The 14,670-nt window shown below is 41.5% G+C and overlaps 1 protein-coding gene across 1 annotated transcript; it reads right to left on the bottom strand.

The window, feature by feature from the left end:
* Positions 1–8,935: 8,935 nt before the first annotated feature.
* LOC150041672 (heat shock transcription factor, X-linked member 3-like) lies at positions 8,936–9,656 on the bottom strand. The gene is made up of 2 exons (XM_090326474.1): positions 9,462–9,656; positions 8,936–9,353 (listed from the first exon to the last, which is right to left on the bottom strand). The coding sequence occupies exons 1-2, from the start codon at positions 9,577–9,579 to the stop codon at positions 9,043–9,045; spliced, it is 429 nt and encodes a 142-aa protein (XP_090182600.1). The 5' UTR covers positions 9,580–9,656; the 3' UTR covers positions 8,936–9,042.
* Between the last annotated feature and the right edge of the window lie 5,014 nt (positions 9,657–14,670).

The raw sequence follows: 14,670 nt of genomic DNA, 5'->3' as shown, positions 1-14,670 counted from the left end.
AAAGGGGTAACTATGTTCAAGATGTAATGTACCCACTACCTGATGAATGTAATTGTAACTCCTCTGTACATCACCACAACAATCAAATATTTTTTATTTTTTCCATATATTTTTTATTGTAATTAATAGAAGGGTTACATGATATTTGCCAGATAGATGGTGCATTAATTTCCATACATTGATATACTTTCACATGTCTTGGTCCCCATTTCCCTCCCCTCTACCACCACCCCTCATCTTGTTTTTCCCCATTCCCTATCCAGTTTCATATAACCAAATACAAATAGCCGATATATCAGGTAACAAAGTGAGATAGTGTAACAATATGAGATAACCAAGGGACAGCAAAAGTGATGAGAGATAACTTAGTACCTTAAGAACAACAATCATTCATTATATCACTTATGTTTACACCATATTTTAAATGACAATTTAACAAACAAGTGTTCAATGAGGGAATCTCTAATTACAATCTCTGGGACTTAGTATTTAGAACTTAATCAAAATTAGGCTAAGGGTTTCTATGCCATAGAAATATATCAATTTATGAAATAAAACATTATGTCTATAGAGTCATAGGTTTTTATGTCTATATAGTTATGTTTGTATTTCCATTACCATGTCCATAGCTTTGGGTATGCAGTTATTGAGTCCTCGCTCTTGTACTCTTTGGACTTAATAGCCACATATTAAGGATACCATGCGCCTTTTGTTCCTTAGGTCGTGACTTGTCTCAGCATGATTCGCTCTAGAGTCATCCACTTCCCTTCGAATGCCATTATTTTATCTTGTCTGTTGGCTATGTAGAATTCCATTGTGTACATTTTCTGTATCCATTCATCTGCAGTAGGGCATCTGGATTGTTTCCATCGCCTGGCTATTGTGAATAGTGCAGAGATGAACATAGCTGAGCAGCTGTGTTTATAATATCCTGGGTTATGCTGTTCAGGATACATGCCCAGAAGTGGTATGGTGGGATCATAGGGAAGGTCTATTTTCAGTTCTTTCAGGAACCTCCACACTGCTTTCCAGAGTGACTGAAATAGTCTACTTTCTCACCAGCAGTGTAGTAGGGTTCCTTTTTCTCCACAACCCCGCCAGCAACTTTCATTGTCTGAGTTCAAAATCTTGGCCATTTTTGTTGGGGTAAGGTGGTATCTTAGGGTTGTTTTTATTTGCATTGACTTTATGACCATAGATGATGAACATTTTCTCATATGTTTTTCTGCCATTTTAATCTCTCCTTCTGATAAGTCTCTCTTTAGTTCCCTTGCCCATTTAGCGAATGGTTTATTGGGTTTTCAGGCGATTAGTTTCTTGAGTTCCCTGTAGATACTAGATATTAAGCATTTGTCAGATGTATTGATGGTGAATATCTTTTCCCAGTTGGTTGGCTGTCTCTCTACTTTTGCAACTATGTTTTTATCTGTACAGAAACTTTTTATTTTTAGGTAGTCCCATTTATCGAGTCTCTCTCCAATCTGTTGTGACACTGGGATTCTGTTCAGGAAACTGTTGCCTGTGCCTATGAGTTCCAGTGTCTCTCCTATTTATCATGTAGCAGTTTCATGGTTTCCGGTCTGACATTGAGGTCTTTGATCCACTTTGAGTTAATGCTTGTGCATGGCGAAAGGCTAGGGTCAATTTTTAGTTTTCTGCATGTGGCTGCCCAGTTTTGCCAGCACCAATAATTGAATAGACTGTGTTTGTTCCACTGTATATCTTTGGCTCCTTTGTCAAATACATGTTGCCTATAGGTATGTGGTTCTATTTCTGGGTGTTCTATTCTGTTCCACTGGTCTTCTGGTCTGTTTTTGTGCCAGTACCAAGCAGTTCTTGTTATTATGGCTCTATAGTAGAGTTTGATGTCTGATATTGTAATACCACAAGCATTGCTCTTTTTGCCTAGAATTGTTTTGGTTATTCTAGGTCTTTTCTTGTTCCATATGAATCTTTGGATTATATCTTCAATTTCCGTAAAGAATATCTTTGGGATTTTGATGGGGATTGCATTGAATTTGTATATCAATTTTGGCAGTATAGCCATTTTCACTATGTTGATTCTCCCTAGCCATGAGCATGGGATGTCTTTCCATTTCCTAGTGTCCTCTTTAATTTCTTTTGTTAGGCTTTTATAGTTTTCATTGAATAATTCCTTTACATCTTTGGTTAAGTATATTCCTAAGTATTTTATTCTTTTGGGGGCTATTGCGAATGGGATCATTTTCTTGATTTGGCGTTTTGTTTGTGTATTGTTGGTGTACAAGAAGGCTACTGACTTCTGAAGATTGATTTTGTGTCCTGCCACTTTGCTAAAGTCGTTTATTAATTCTAGAAGTTTGGGAGTGGAGTTTGTTGGGTCAGTAAAGTAGAGGATCATGTCGTCTGCGAATAAGGATAGTTTAATTTCTTCTTTCCCTATGTGGATCCCTTTGATGTCCTTTTCTTGCCTTATTGCTCTGGCTAAGGGTTCCAGCACTATATTGAAGAGAAGTGGAGAGAGTGGGCATCCCTGTCTAGTTCCTGATTTTAAGGTGTATGGTTCCAGTCTTACACTATTTAGTATAATACTGGCTGTATGTTACACCCACTCCAGTGGAGTCTGTGCAGCATGGAGAAGAAAGAGCTTGAATGGCTGCCAGTCCTGAGGTTCGCACCAAAGGTGATCAGGCCTCCTGGAGGTCCCTGGCAGAGACCGGGATATATGCGTGGAATTCTCATAATGCTGGGTGCTGGGATTCTTTTAACACTCTTTTCATTTCTGATAGTTGATGGTATGGCAGTAATATTCTGTGCCAGCTACTGGCCTAAACAATTGATTGAGTGACTAGATGCTCCAGGAACTAAAAGTGCATGCCCGGCTACTCTGGCGCAAGACACATCCACAGCAGCCTTAATGACCTTAATGCATTCTAGTAATAATAAGACAGAATTAGAAACTAAAACGGAAAATATGATATTTGAATTAGTAATAAATGTTAGTTTGCCTGAATATGCCTTTAATGCATCTGCATTACTTGTGTAAATGTTGCAAGTACATAATGAATCACATGGGAAAGGATTAGAAGGGCTAGAGCACCGTGGTGTGCTCTAACTGAACAGCAACAATGGACTCTTAGGTTTAAGGTTTTACAATTCCTGGCACAGGGTAATAATTACTGACTCTAGGAAGAACTAGAATGGAACAAATGTTAAACAAAACTAATATTGATTAATGCCAAGGCGGATGACGCCTAACCACAATGTCTGATATATTAACCATAACTCCTTAGAAGGGAGGGAGAAGTTTCTTTTCTACTTAGAAAATATACCCTGTAACCATTCTTAAACATGATTGTAATATTTTGACCTTATGCCAACTGAAAGAAAATGTTCCTGCTTTGACTGTATATAATCTTACATTCAACAAGTAAAGCTTCGCAGCAGACTTCAAATCTCCCTTGCGTTTGTGTCTGTCTGTCATCGCCAAATCCATTCCTGACCTGTGAATCCAGACTTGGTCTCCCCGCACTCCCGCTGAGTCGGTCTGTGGCAGCTGTAGGTTTTTCATATATGGCTTTCACTATTTTGAGGAATGTACCCCTTATTCCTATTTTTTCTAGTGCTTTCAACATGAATGGATGTTGTATTTTGTCAAATGCCTTCTCCTCATCCAGAAAAATTATCATATGATTCTTATCCTTAACTCTATTGATATGATGTATTACATTGATTGATTTGTGAATGTTAAACCAGCCTTGCATTTGTGGGATGAAGCCCACTTGATCATAGTGTATGATTTTTAAAATTTGTTTCTGGATTCTGTTGGCTAATATTTTATTGAGGAGTTTTGCGTCTGTGTTCATTAGAGAGATAGGTCTGTAGTTTTCTTTTTTTGTTGGGTCTTTCCCTGGTTTGGGGATGAGAGTAATATTAGCTTCATAAAATGAGTTTGGTATTGCTCCTTCTGTTTCTATTTCTCGGAAGAGTTTCAAGAGTATAGGTGTTATTTCATCTTTAAACGTCTTGTAGAATTCCGCAGTGAATCCATCTGGACCTGGGTGTTTTTTGGTTGGCATTTCTCTGATTACTTCCACAATTTCTTAAGAAATTGGTCAGTTCAATTTGTTTACCTCATCGATGTTCCGTGAGGGTAGCCTATATGTATTTAAGAAATCATCCATTTCTACTAGATTTTCTTGTTTCTTTGAATATAGGCCCTGGTAGTACCTATTCATTATGGACTGGATTTCTTGGGAATCAGTTGTGATTGTTCCCATGGGATCTCTAATCTTGTTTATTTGAGTCCCCTCTTTCCTTTTTTTGATTAATCTTGCCAAGGGTCTGTCTATTTTGTTGACTTTCAAAGAACCAACTTTTTGATTTATCAGTTTTGTGTACAGTAGATCTTATTTCAATCTCTGAAATTTCTGATTTTATTTTTGTTATTTCTGTCCTTCTAGCGGTTTTAGAATGAACTTTTTCTTGCTCCTCTAGGTGTTTCAGTGTTTTTTAAGGTTATTTACGTGCTCTTGTTCTGTCTTTTTAATATGCGCTCCTAGTGTGATAAATTTGCCTCTTAGAACTGCCTTTGCTGTGTCCCATAAGTTCCTTTGTGATGTTTCTTGATTGTCATTACATTCAAGGAAGTTTTTAATTTCATTTCTGATCTGATCTGTTACCCAGGAGTTATTCAGAAGTGTGTTGTTCAGTTTCCATGTGATTGAATGTTTTTTGACTTTGACTGCATTGTTCAGAATTAGTCTGACTCCACTGTGGTCTAATAGAATGCATGGGATTATATCAGTCCTCTTGTATCTGCTTAAGTTTTCTGTATGAACTATTATATGATCTATTTTGGAGTGTGTTCCATGTGCTGCTGAGAAAAATGTAAAAAGTTTCGCCATTGGGTAGAAGACTCTGTGTATATCTTTTAAGCCCACCTGGGCTATGGTGTCGTTCAAGTCGATGGTGTCTTTGCTTAACTTTTGTTGAGTTGACCTGTCATTTGTTGAGAGTGGTGTATTGAGGTCTCCCAGTATGATTGTGTTTGAATTTATCTTGTTCTGTAATTCTAAGAGAGTTTGTTTGACAAATTTGGGTGCTCCCGTGTTGGGGGAGTAAATGTTTATAACTGTAATATTGTGGGTATGGATTGTACCCTTTACTAATATGTAATGGCCGTCTCTATCTTTATGTACTGATTTTACTGAGAAGTTAATTTTGTCGGAGATTTAGATTGCTACTCCTGCTTTTTTGCATGGTGCATTGGAGTGGAAAATTCGTTTCCATCCTTTCACTTGGAATTTGTTTCTGTCTTTGACAGTGAGGTGGGTCTCTTGGAGGCAACATATGGATGGGTGGTGTTTCTTAATCCAGTCTGCTGCTCTGTGTCTTTTGATTGGATTGTTCAGCCCATTCACATTTAGGGAGATTATGGAGAAGTGGTCAGTGTCCATTGTCATTATTTATTTTTACTTCTAGGTTTCTTTCTCTCTCTTTTTTCCCCTTTTGTGTTTAGTGAATTATAGATGTTTGCTTCTTGATGGGGGTTCTTGATGTTCTACAATTTATTCTCGATTAATTAGTATTCTTTGTAACGCTGGTTTAGTGTGCACGTATTCATAAAGCTTCTCTTTGGAGTGAAATATTCTTGTTTCTCCCTCAAATGTAAATGCGAGTTTTGCTGGATATATCAGTCTGGGTTGGCAGTTTTTGGTGTTCAGGATATCAATGATGTTTTTCCAAGCTTTTCTTGCATTTAGTGTTTGCATGGAGAGATCTGCTGTAGTTCGAATTTTCTTCCCATTATACTATAGCTCCTTCTTTGTTTTTGCAGCATTTAAAATCAGTTCCTTGGTATTCGGGTCTAGTGTCTTTACTATGATATGTTTAGATGAGTTCCTTCTAGGATCTTGCCTGTTTGGGGTCCTGAAACCTTCAATAATGTGAGTATTTTTCCCTTTTGAAGTTGGAGAAGTTCTCTCCTATGATTTTGGTGAATAAATGTTGTATACCTTTGTCCTGAAATTCGGCCCCCTCCTCAATCCCTATTATACGAAGATTAGACTTCTTTTCTGCATCTGCCAGTTCCTGGAGCTCTCTCTGGTAGATTCTGACTGATTCTCTGTTCCAGCTCTTGTGTTTTATCTTCCGTTTCTGATGTTCTATTCTCCATCTCCGTCAATCTGCTGCTTAATGCCTCCATTTTGGCTTGAAGTGTGGACACTGAGCTGACCATGTCTGCTCTGAGGGTATTAATCTTTTCTTCCATTTCTCTTTTGAATTTGAGGAGCTCTTTGGTGATTTCCTGCTTATGTTCCTGGAATTGTTTTTGGAGTTCTGTTTTAATCTCTTTAGTCATGTTCACAATCATCTCCTTGAATAGGGTCATGTTTCGTGTCTCTTCATGTGTCATTTGTTGGGATGGTGACATCTCTCTTGTCCCTTCACTCTTGTTACCTTTTGGGCTTTGCGTGGGACTTTATTTATGTATGTCGTAATTCGTCTTTGTGCTCTCCTTGTCATCGAGAACTGTTGTTGTAGTTCGCTCTGTGGTCAGCAGGTAGCGGTCTTTACTTGGATTGGGACCAGTGGTTCTGGGAATATGTGAATACTGTGGTTCTTGGCCAAATTGATTTCTCTGCTGACTAGGTCAGAGTTTGCAGTTTTTTCAGGTGTTCAGCCTGTTTCCAGAGGCTGTGTGCTGCTTCACGACTAGCTCTCAGCCCAACCATTGGCCTCACAGTGGGCCGTGGGATGGATCTGCGAGCTTCCGACTCAGCGTGCTGAGTAGATGGTTGATTTTCCTGTGCTGCTTCTAGGGGCGGGCCCTGGGCCAAGGGTCTGGGGTTTGGGAGTTTCCAGGGGTTCCCAGCAGGACCAGCAGGAGACTGCTCTGTTCCCAGGGGCGGGGCCCAGCTGAGGATGTGTGCTCCAAGGGCGGAGCCACACCTTTCTGATTCTCAGAAGGCAAGCTTGGCTGCTGGTCAGCCCTTCAGTTCCCTGCTGCTTTGTCAGAGAGTCTGTGACTGTGGGGGACCCCTCGGTGCTGTCTTGCTCAGGATTCCCATATGGAGGATGCCCAGCTCAAGATTTGAGGGGGACAGATGCTGGCTCCTATTTTCCCACACACCCCACCCGCTGTTGTAAGGCCGGGTCTCATTGCCCCCCACTCTCCAGACCCAGTGGCCTGGGAGAGGAACCTGGTGGGCAGGTGGGAGCTGGGATACCTCCGCCTCCCCTGGTGGGGTGCTGAGTCTTAGCGTAGCCCGCCTGTCAAATATTTTTTTAAAAAAATACTGACTAAATTATTCAGTATGAGGAATTTTTACATAAATTAAAAAAGTAATGACATTGGCTTCCATTTAATTTCTGAGTTCTGAAATCTATACTATGGGAAATTCACACTGATAAGCTAGGCATGACTAAGCAAGAAATGAAATACAACAATGTGTATATGTGATGCAGAGATTATGTATGGGGGATAAAAGTAAAAAAATCGTAATAACACTCACCTCCTTTCACTTCCCATCAGACCTGTGTGTGCGTGCACACGTGCACATGCACACATGTACATGTACATGCACACACACATGCTCACGCTTAAACTAAAGGGTTTGGGCATTGCCCCTAAGCTTTTTTTTCTCTCAAGCCTCACATTTTCCTATATGACCTACAGCTCTACATCAAGCATTTTAGTGGTTAATTGGAGATAAGCATGTTATGGACTTTACTTGCAGTGGATGGCTTCAAACCACACCCCTCAAATCTCAGTGTTCTGAGTAGCCAACAGTGCCCAGCTCATTTTGCTGGTAGAAGTTCTCCAGTGTCTCACCCTTGGAGCCTATGATAGGAATAGAATGAAAATTCAACAGAAGGGTTGACAAGTCCTTCTCCCACTCTCTAACACCATTTGCCCTGTCAGAGGGACAGCCATTGTTTCTAAAAGGGGAGTGCAAACAGGCCATTTCAACTAGGATGAGAAGGGGGACACTCCTCAAGTGGTTTTCAGACTGAAGGCTCCCTAATCATTACTTGTGGTACATTACTATGTACCCCAGCAAATCACTAAAATTGCCAGGTTGAGCTTCAGTTTGTAGTCCTCCTGCCTCACCTCATGATTACTAGTGTGGACCACCACTCCTTGCATTGTGATGTTTTAAGCATATTTACACAATCCCCCCAACCTGCAGAAACCTGCCTCCAAGCTCCAAGCTCCAGCATCACAGAAAAACTTGCCCTCATCTTGCATCTGCTCTCTCAACCCATCCCTGATGGGCCGGCAGAACCCACTGATTTCCCAATCCCCCTTCCATGCTTGAGTGACTGGAAGGATCTGTGCTGTGAGGTACAAGATGGCAATGGTTCATCTTCTGCTACATGTGCTACATGGGCAGCTTGCAGGCCTACGGGACATTGGGAGTAGAACCTTGCCACTGACAATCACAAGACTCCTGGCAGTAATGTTTTGGGAGGGCTGGGAATTTAGCCTAGTGGTAGAGTGCTTGTCTAGCATGCACGAAGACCCAGGTTCGATTCCTTGGTACCACATATGTAGAAAAAAGCCGGAAGTAGTGTTGAGGCTCAAGTGGTAGAGCACTAGCCTTGAGAAAGTCCAAAGACAGTACTCAGGCCCTGAGTTCAAGCCCCAGGACTGGCAAAAAACAATGTTTGGAGAGCATCCCTGAGAAAACAATCCCCTGCTTTAACATACCTAAATTGATACTGAGTTAACTCCCCCACCTCAGATTAAAACCTGGCTGTTTCTATCTCCTGATCCCAGGCAAGGACCAGGGCACCAGATCTTCATGGCCCTCTCTCAGCCCTGAGGAATCCTCTGCTGACAGTGTTGCTGCTCAAATGGAGGACATCAACGGGAAGCAAAAGGTGTATGCCGACGACTCACTGGTGAACAGTAAGGAAGGTTCCAAACAACACAGACTCAAGAATATCATTTACTTTGTTTATTATCTCACAAGATGTTCCAGGATTTGTCTTAAAGTAAAAATGGCATTGTCTGTAGGAAACAATAATTTCATAGACCTTCAGTGCCAAATAATTTCAAGGCTCCGCATTGTCCTTGAAATGCTCACAGAGATTACATTTGTAACACTCTTCCTCTTCCTCTTCCCCTTCCTGATCTTCCTCACCATGCAGAAGCTCATCTGGGGTCATAAATAGCAAGGAGCCCAGTAGAACCGAATAACAGAGGTTATACAAATCCAATATGTTCTGCACGTCGGGGACTGGTTGTGAGGTGCCAGGCTCTTCCCCATTGCCTTCATTTCCAGAGTCAGACACAGGTTCAAAGGGGTTGTTCCCAGATGTACCTTCTCCACTGGAATTATTTGGTTCCTGAGGCTGCAGGTTACCTAGGGGGAAGCCATGGAAATGTACTGACATATTGCCCCTGGGTCCCATACCATTCCACCTCTCCCTTTGGGGATCTTGGTTATCACCATTCAGCAACATATGCTTACCAGACTCTAGGTTTTCTTGGCTTGGTACCTTCTGCATTCTGACCTGGTGCTCAGGTTCATCCATCTCTTTTGAATCCCTGGCTTCACAGTCTTCTTCAATATCATCAGTCTTATCCATTGTACTATACAAGTAGCAGGAGAACTTTGTTCTGATGACGAGTAGTCTCTGTCCTTGTGGGACCAAAATGCCCCTCGTCTCAGTGGCTTGTCTAGAAGTCTCTGCACTAATGGTACATGCAGTAACTAAGGCAACCCTGTGCTGACATCACTCTCTTTGTGTGTCATGGTTTGTCATAATCATGGGTTACAGCCAATCAGGAGATGGTATCTTGTGCAAGTGTAGGGAGTAAGGAACGGTGGCAGACCCAGGCCTTTCCCAGTCTCCTAATGTATAGATAAACATTTGGCATTCCCAGACAAGTCTCCTGATTTTTCTGACTGTCACACAGGGTCATAAGTCCTTTTCCTACTTAAGTTGAGAAACCAAGATCCCATCACCCCTCCCACACCCGATGAAGGGGAGGCCATTTTCTGCCTTTGCTCCTGTGAGTCTAACCTGAGGTGCTATTTGGTCTACCTGGGTCAGATTGGCTACTGGATATCTTCTAAGAATTTTTTTTAACTTGGTTGGTAACCCACCTATTTTCCTCTCCCACCTCCAGTACCTGTCATGCTCTGCCACTGTTGGTCAGGTTCAGCTTTAGATGGGCCCAAGGGAGGGGGTATTTTACTGCCACTTGGTCCATTTTTCTACTTTAGGAGAACATCCACTCATTATCAGTGTTCTACAGCCATTCAGAGTCCTGTGTTTCTGCTCGTTGTTTCCCTGTAAGCCTAAGGAAGGCACTGAGATGGCGTGTAGGTAATAGGGGTTGGCATCATGGGTGAGCCTATGTTCTGTGGTTATTGGGGCCCTTTATATACATTCAGCATGTCTTTATCACCTTGATACATGATGCTGACTCGGTGTCATCTCTTCTATGATCAGCAAACAATCTGCTCAGTCTCCACTCCCAAAAACATTCATATGAATAGTACTGAAGCCCAGCGTGGTGGCTCATGCCTGTAATCCTAGCTACTCAGGAGGCTGAGATCTGAGGATCACAGTTGAAATCCAGCCTGGGCACTAAAGTCTCTTCTCTCCAATTAACCACCAGAAAACAGGAAGTGGCACTCTGGCTCAAGCAATAGAGCCGAAGAAATCAGGGACAAAGTCCAGGGCCAGAGTTCAAGCCCCACGACCAACAACAATAACAAAAAAAGCACTGAAGAGTATTCTTTATTTCTCTCTCTCTCTCTCTCTCTCTCTCTCTCTCTCTCTCTCTCTCTCTCTCTCTCTCTCTCTCTCCTCTTCCTCTCTACTTCCCCATTTCACACTTTCGATCTCTCCATTCTCTGAGACAAACCATTAAAGAACAACATTGAGATGTTTCCTGCTATGGGAGGGGCATTCTGTGAAGTACTTCTGCTATGGAGAGAAAATCCATTCTGGGAAACCAAGTCTTACCTGAGAGACCCTGCCTCTGCTTCAGGAGATCTGAGACTCTCACAAGTTTCCACCTCCCTGAAATGGGCAAGGAGTCACCTCTGGCTATTTGTGCCCAGAAGTGACAACAAAAAGTCAGTGAATTCAGTGTGGGCCAGGTGGAAGTGGGGCATGTTTAGTTTGCTTAGTCAGTCTTTATCTTGTGGAATGTCAAGGTGTAGAACCAATTTCCTTAAGCCAGCCCTGTCTTCTATGAGATGCGAGAAGAGGTATTCAGAAGCCAATTCATCCACAGTCCTTAATTTCCCTTGATTGAAGAAAGGGCAATTGGTGGCTGAGATTACTATTGTTTGGGTGAGGGTAATCCCTTTCCTCCACATCACTCATCACAGATCCTGGACACTTCTTGGGCACTGCATCTGCTCTCCTAATGCTGCCTCTCACTCAAAAAGCAAAGCAACTAGAGACTAAGGAGACAGAAATGAGGATGCAGCTCAGGTGGCAACCTTGCAGGAATTTCTCCAGGTGGGCAGAAGAGGTATATTTCTGTCTTTCTGGTATGGTCTGCAATGTTCTTAGTCCTTAGTCCTCATGAGGTCTAGGCATTTCCCTTTGCTGAAGTACATATCCAGTACACATAGAAAAGCCACCTTCACTCTCATCCACCTCCATTCTCACTCAGGAACACAGAGATGGAGTTTCTGTTCACAGTTCTGACTGGACATATGGCATGGTGATACGGGGCAGATTTTCCACATCTTGGAGCAGGGGTCTTGTCCAGTCCTCTATCATGGCCCTGCTCATCTGAGGTCATAGTCCTGAGGACAAGGATATATTTCCTGATATCCCAGATGCAGAAGAAGGAGGCCCTGACTCTGTCTATTACTTGTGCTCTTTGGAATTCTGAGGTGCAGTGCAAGATCTTTCATTCCTTTGAGTCTCTGCACTGCAGCCAGGGGCTCCACCCTATGCTGAGCTGAGCCTTCCTCTTTCAGATAGCAAGTCTGAAGGAATATGGGAAATTTCCATGTGAAACATGGGTAAAGTGGGGAACAGTGTGTTGTGAGTTGGGGCCCCTCAGTCTGGCCTTGAGTCCTAATGGGACTTCTTACTGCCTAAGCCAGACCCATTCAACATCTCTTAGACCCAGATACAAAAATGAGGAATCTTTAGCCTGCTTCACTTAGCCCTTCTTTAGTCTTTTCTTGGCTTCCTGTATTGTCTGGATCCTCACAGTTCTCACTCAAGGCTCTGCTGCTTTTTCTTAACTCCTGTTTCTTAGACAGATATGGGAAAGTCACTCATCACCTTCATGGTCAGTCTGCCTGGTCCTCCCTGGATCATCCATGGGTACAAGCTTCCATACGTTCCCTCTTTTCCTAGGTCTTTCCACAATGTATGTGCTGTCCTAAATGGAATTTGGGGAACCCTCTATTGTCCTCTCTTACCAATACTTACTGACGTCCTCTTTATCCCACAAAACTGGACCACGGCTGTGACCCCCAGGGTCTCCTGCTGTGGAAGGATTTAGGATGGTTTAGAAAACTGGTAGAAAGGTGGGAGCACTGAACTGAACAGAGAGTCTCTAAAGTCACCTGACCTGTGATAATGGTCACAAACTCAGGACCTAAATGCACCACAAATCTGATGCTGAAATTAGGTAATTACAATATATTGCTCTGCGTAGCATTCCTTAAGACTGACTCAAGTGTCCAAAGGAATTCTACAAAATCCCCAGTCTCTGCTAGATTTCAAAGTTCTCGCCTCATTTCTGGCAATGCTGGAACAACTGTTATCCCCGTTGACACCTCCTCAGTGGTGGAATGGGATGGAGACCTTGGCCAGGTTGAACACAGTATCTGTGCCTGAGCAGAGAGATGGAGCCCATCTCTATGTGGCTGTTCTATGAGATGCAGTGTTTTTTTTTCCATTGGATGTGAACTCCTTTCTCTCATTATTATAATACAAACTAAATATACAAAACGTTTTATTGTGACATTTCCTTGAAGTATTTTCCAGTACTGCAAGGAGTCCAAATTTGGGAAATCTTACAAATGGATTCTGTATGTGTGTGTGTGTGTGTGTGTGTGTGTGTGTGTGTGTGTGTGTGTGTGTGTTATAACATAGACGAGGATAAGTATGTTATTATAAAACTATGCCACCCCCCAGGGGCTCATCCAAAGCTTACAGAAGTAGATTAGAATGGCTTTGAAGGTAATACCTGTTCCCCATTCTCTGTTTCTCTATCTAATTTCTACTTGCTATGACATGTAAAGCTCTGGAGCATTTTGTCCTCTGTACTACTGGGCAAACATCAATTAATGCATTTTCCATTTCTGTAAGTGATATACAACATACAGACAGATAAGGAAAATGGAAAGAAAATTAGAGAAATGGACACACATCTGAACAAACAGATGGACAGATAGACTGAAGGATGAAAATTAAAGAGAACAAAATTGGAGCACAGGATGGAGCAAGAGACAGAGGTTTGTAATAACAGACATATGGTTAAATGGAGAAGACAGAGGTGAGATAAACCAAAAAAGTTCTCCATCATGACAACTCTGAAATAGACTAAGCATTTAATGAAAAGGAGCATACAAACTACTGGCTCCTTTGGGACACAGCAAAGGCAGTACTCAGAGAAAAAAAAACTCATATGTCTGAGTGCTTACATCAACAAATTGGACAAATATCAGACCAACAAATTAATAATGTACCTTTAGCTCCTGGAAAAACAGCCACATACCCCAATCCAGTAGATGGAATCAAAAAAATAAAATTAAATCAGAGTTAAATGAATTAGAATCCAAAAAGCCATGGGAAAATCAACAAAACAAAGAATTGCTTCTTAGAAAAAAAATTAAAAAATTGGCAGACCCTTAGCAAAATTGTACCAAAAAAGAAGAGAACACACCCAAATAATCAAAAACAGAAATGAGAATGGAAACATTATGACAGAAATTACCAAGACTCAGAACACCATAAGAGAATACTTTCAAAACTTTTTGCTAACAAATTTGAAAATGTAGAAGAAATGGTAGAATTTCCAGCAAATATTGATATACCATAAATAATAAAAAAATTAAACTTTCTTGATTCTTTGATTTGTTATGTATAGTTGTGTTATTTTCTCTATAATATCTAGTCTATCTTTGATTTCAGAGAATCTGACTCTGACTTCTACACCATCTAATATGCTGTCAAGGCTTTCTACTTTGTTTTTAATTTTATTCCTTCTAACTGAATATTTTGAAGGCTTCAATCTCTTTATTGAAGCTTTGCTTTGGGTCTTATATGAAATTGTTTGGTCTCCTCTCATTTCCATGGCTGAGTGATTATTTTTTTCATTGGCCTCACTGTCCTCTTGGAATTCATTGAACTTTCTGCTTGTGAATTCTATGAATTCCATTAATAATCTTTAGTTCATCTCATCATGCTCACACACAGCCCTGTGCAGGCTTCCTATCTTTTCATTCAACATAGTTATCATCAGTTTTTTAAGCATTTTGAGAAATATTTTCCTAGCTAGGAATGTGGCTTAGTGGTACAGTGCCTGCCTAGCCTGCACGACACCTTGGCTTTAATTCCTCAGTACCACATAAATAGAAAAACCAGGAATGGTGATGTGGCCCAAGTAGAAGAGTGCTTGGCTTGAGCAAATGAAACTCAGGGACTACAAGCAGCACCTGTGTTCAAGTCCCAGAACTGGTCAAAAAC

This window comes from Megascapheus bottae, chromosome X (genome assembly GCF_031878675.1).
Source record: "Megascapheus bottae isolate mThoBot1 chromosome X, mThoBot2.hap1, whole genome shotgun sequence".
NCBI classification, from domain to species: domain Eukaryota; kingdom Metazoa; phylum Chordata; class Mammalia; order Rodentia; family Geomyidae; genus Megascapheus; species Megascapheus bottae.
Note: the sequence above shows the minus strand (reverse complement) of the source record. Positions and strands in the feature narration are given on the sequence as shown.

What these genes read in the sequence shown, in the direction of transcription:
- LOC150041672 (XM_090326474.1), bottom strand. Translation starts at nt 9,579, where the DNA reads ATGGATAAGACTGATGATATTGAAGAAGACTGTGAAGCCAGGGATTCA. An exon ending in CCAAGAAAACCTAGAGTCTG is followed by an intron (nt 9,354 to 9,461) that starts GTAAGCATATGT and finishes GCTTCCCCCTAG; the next exon opens with GTAACCTGCAGCCTCAGGAA.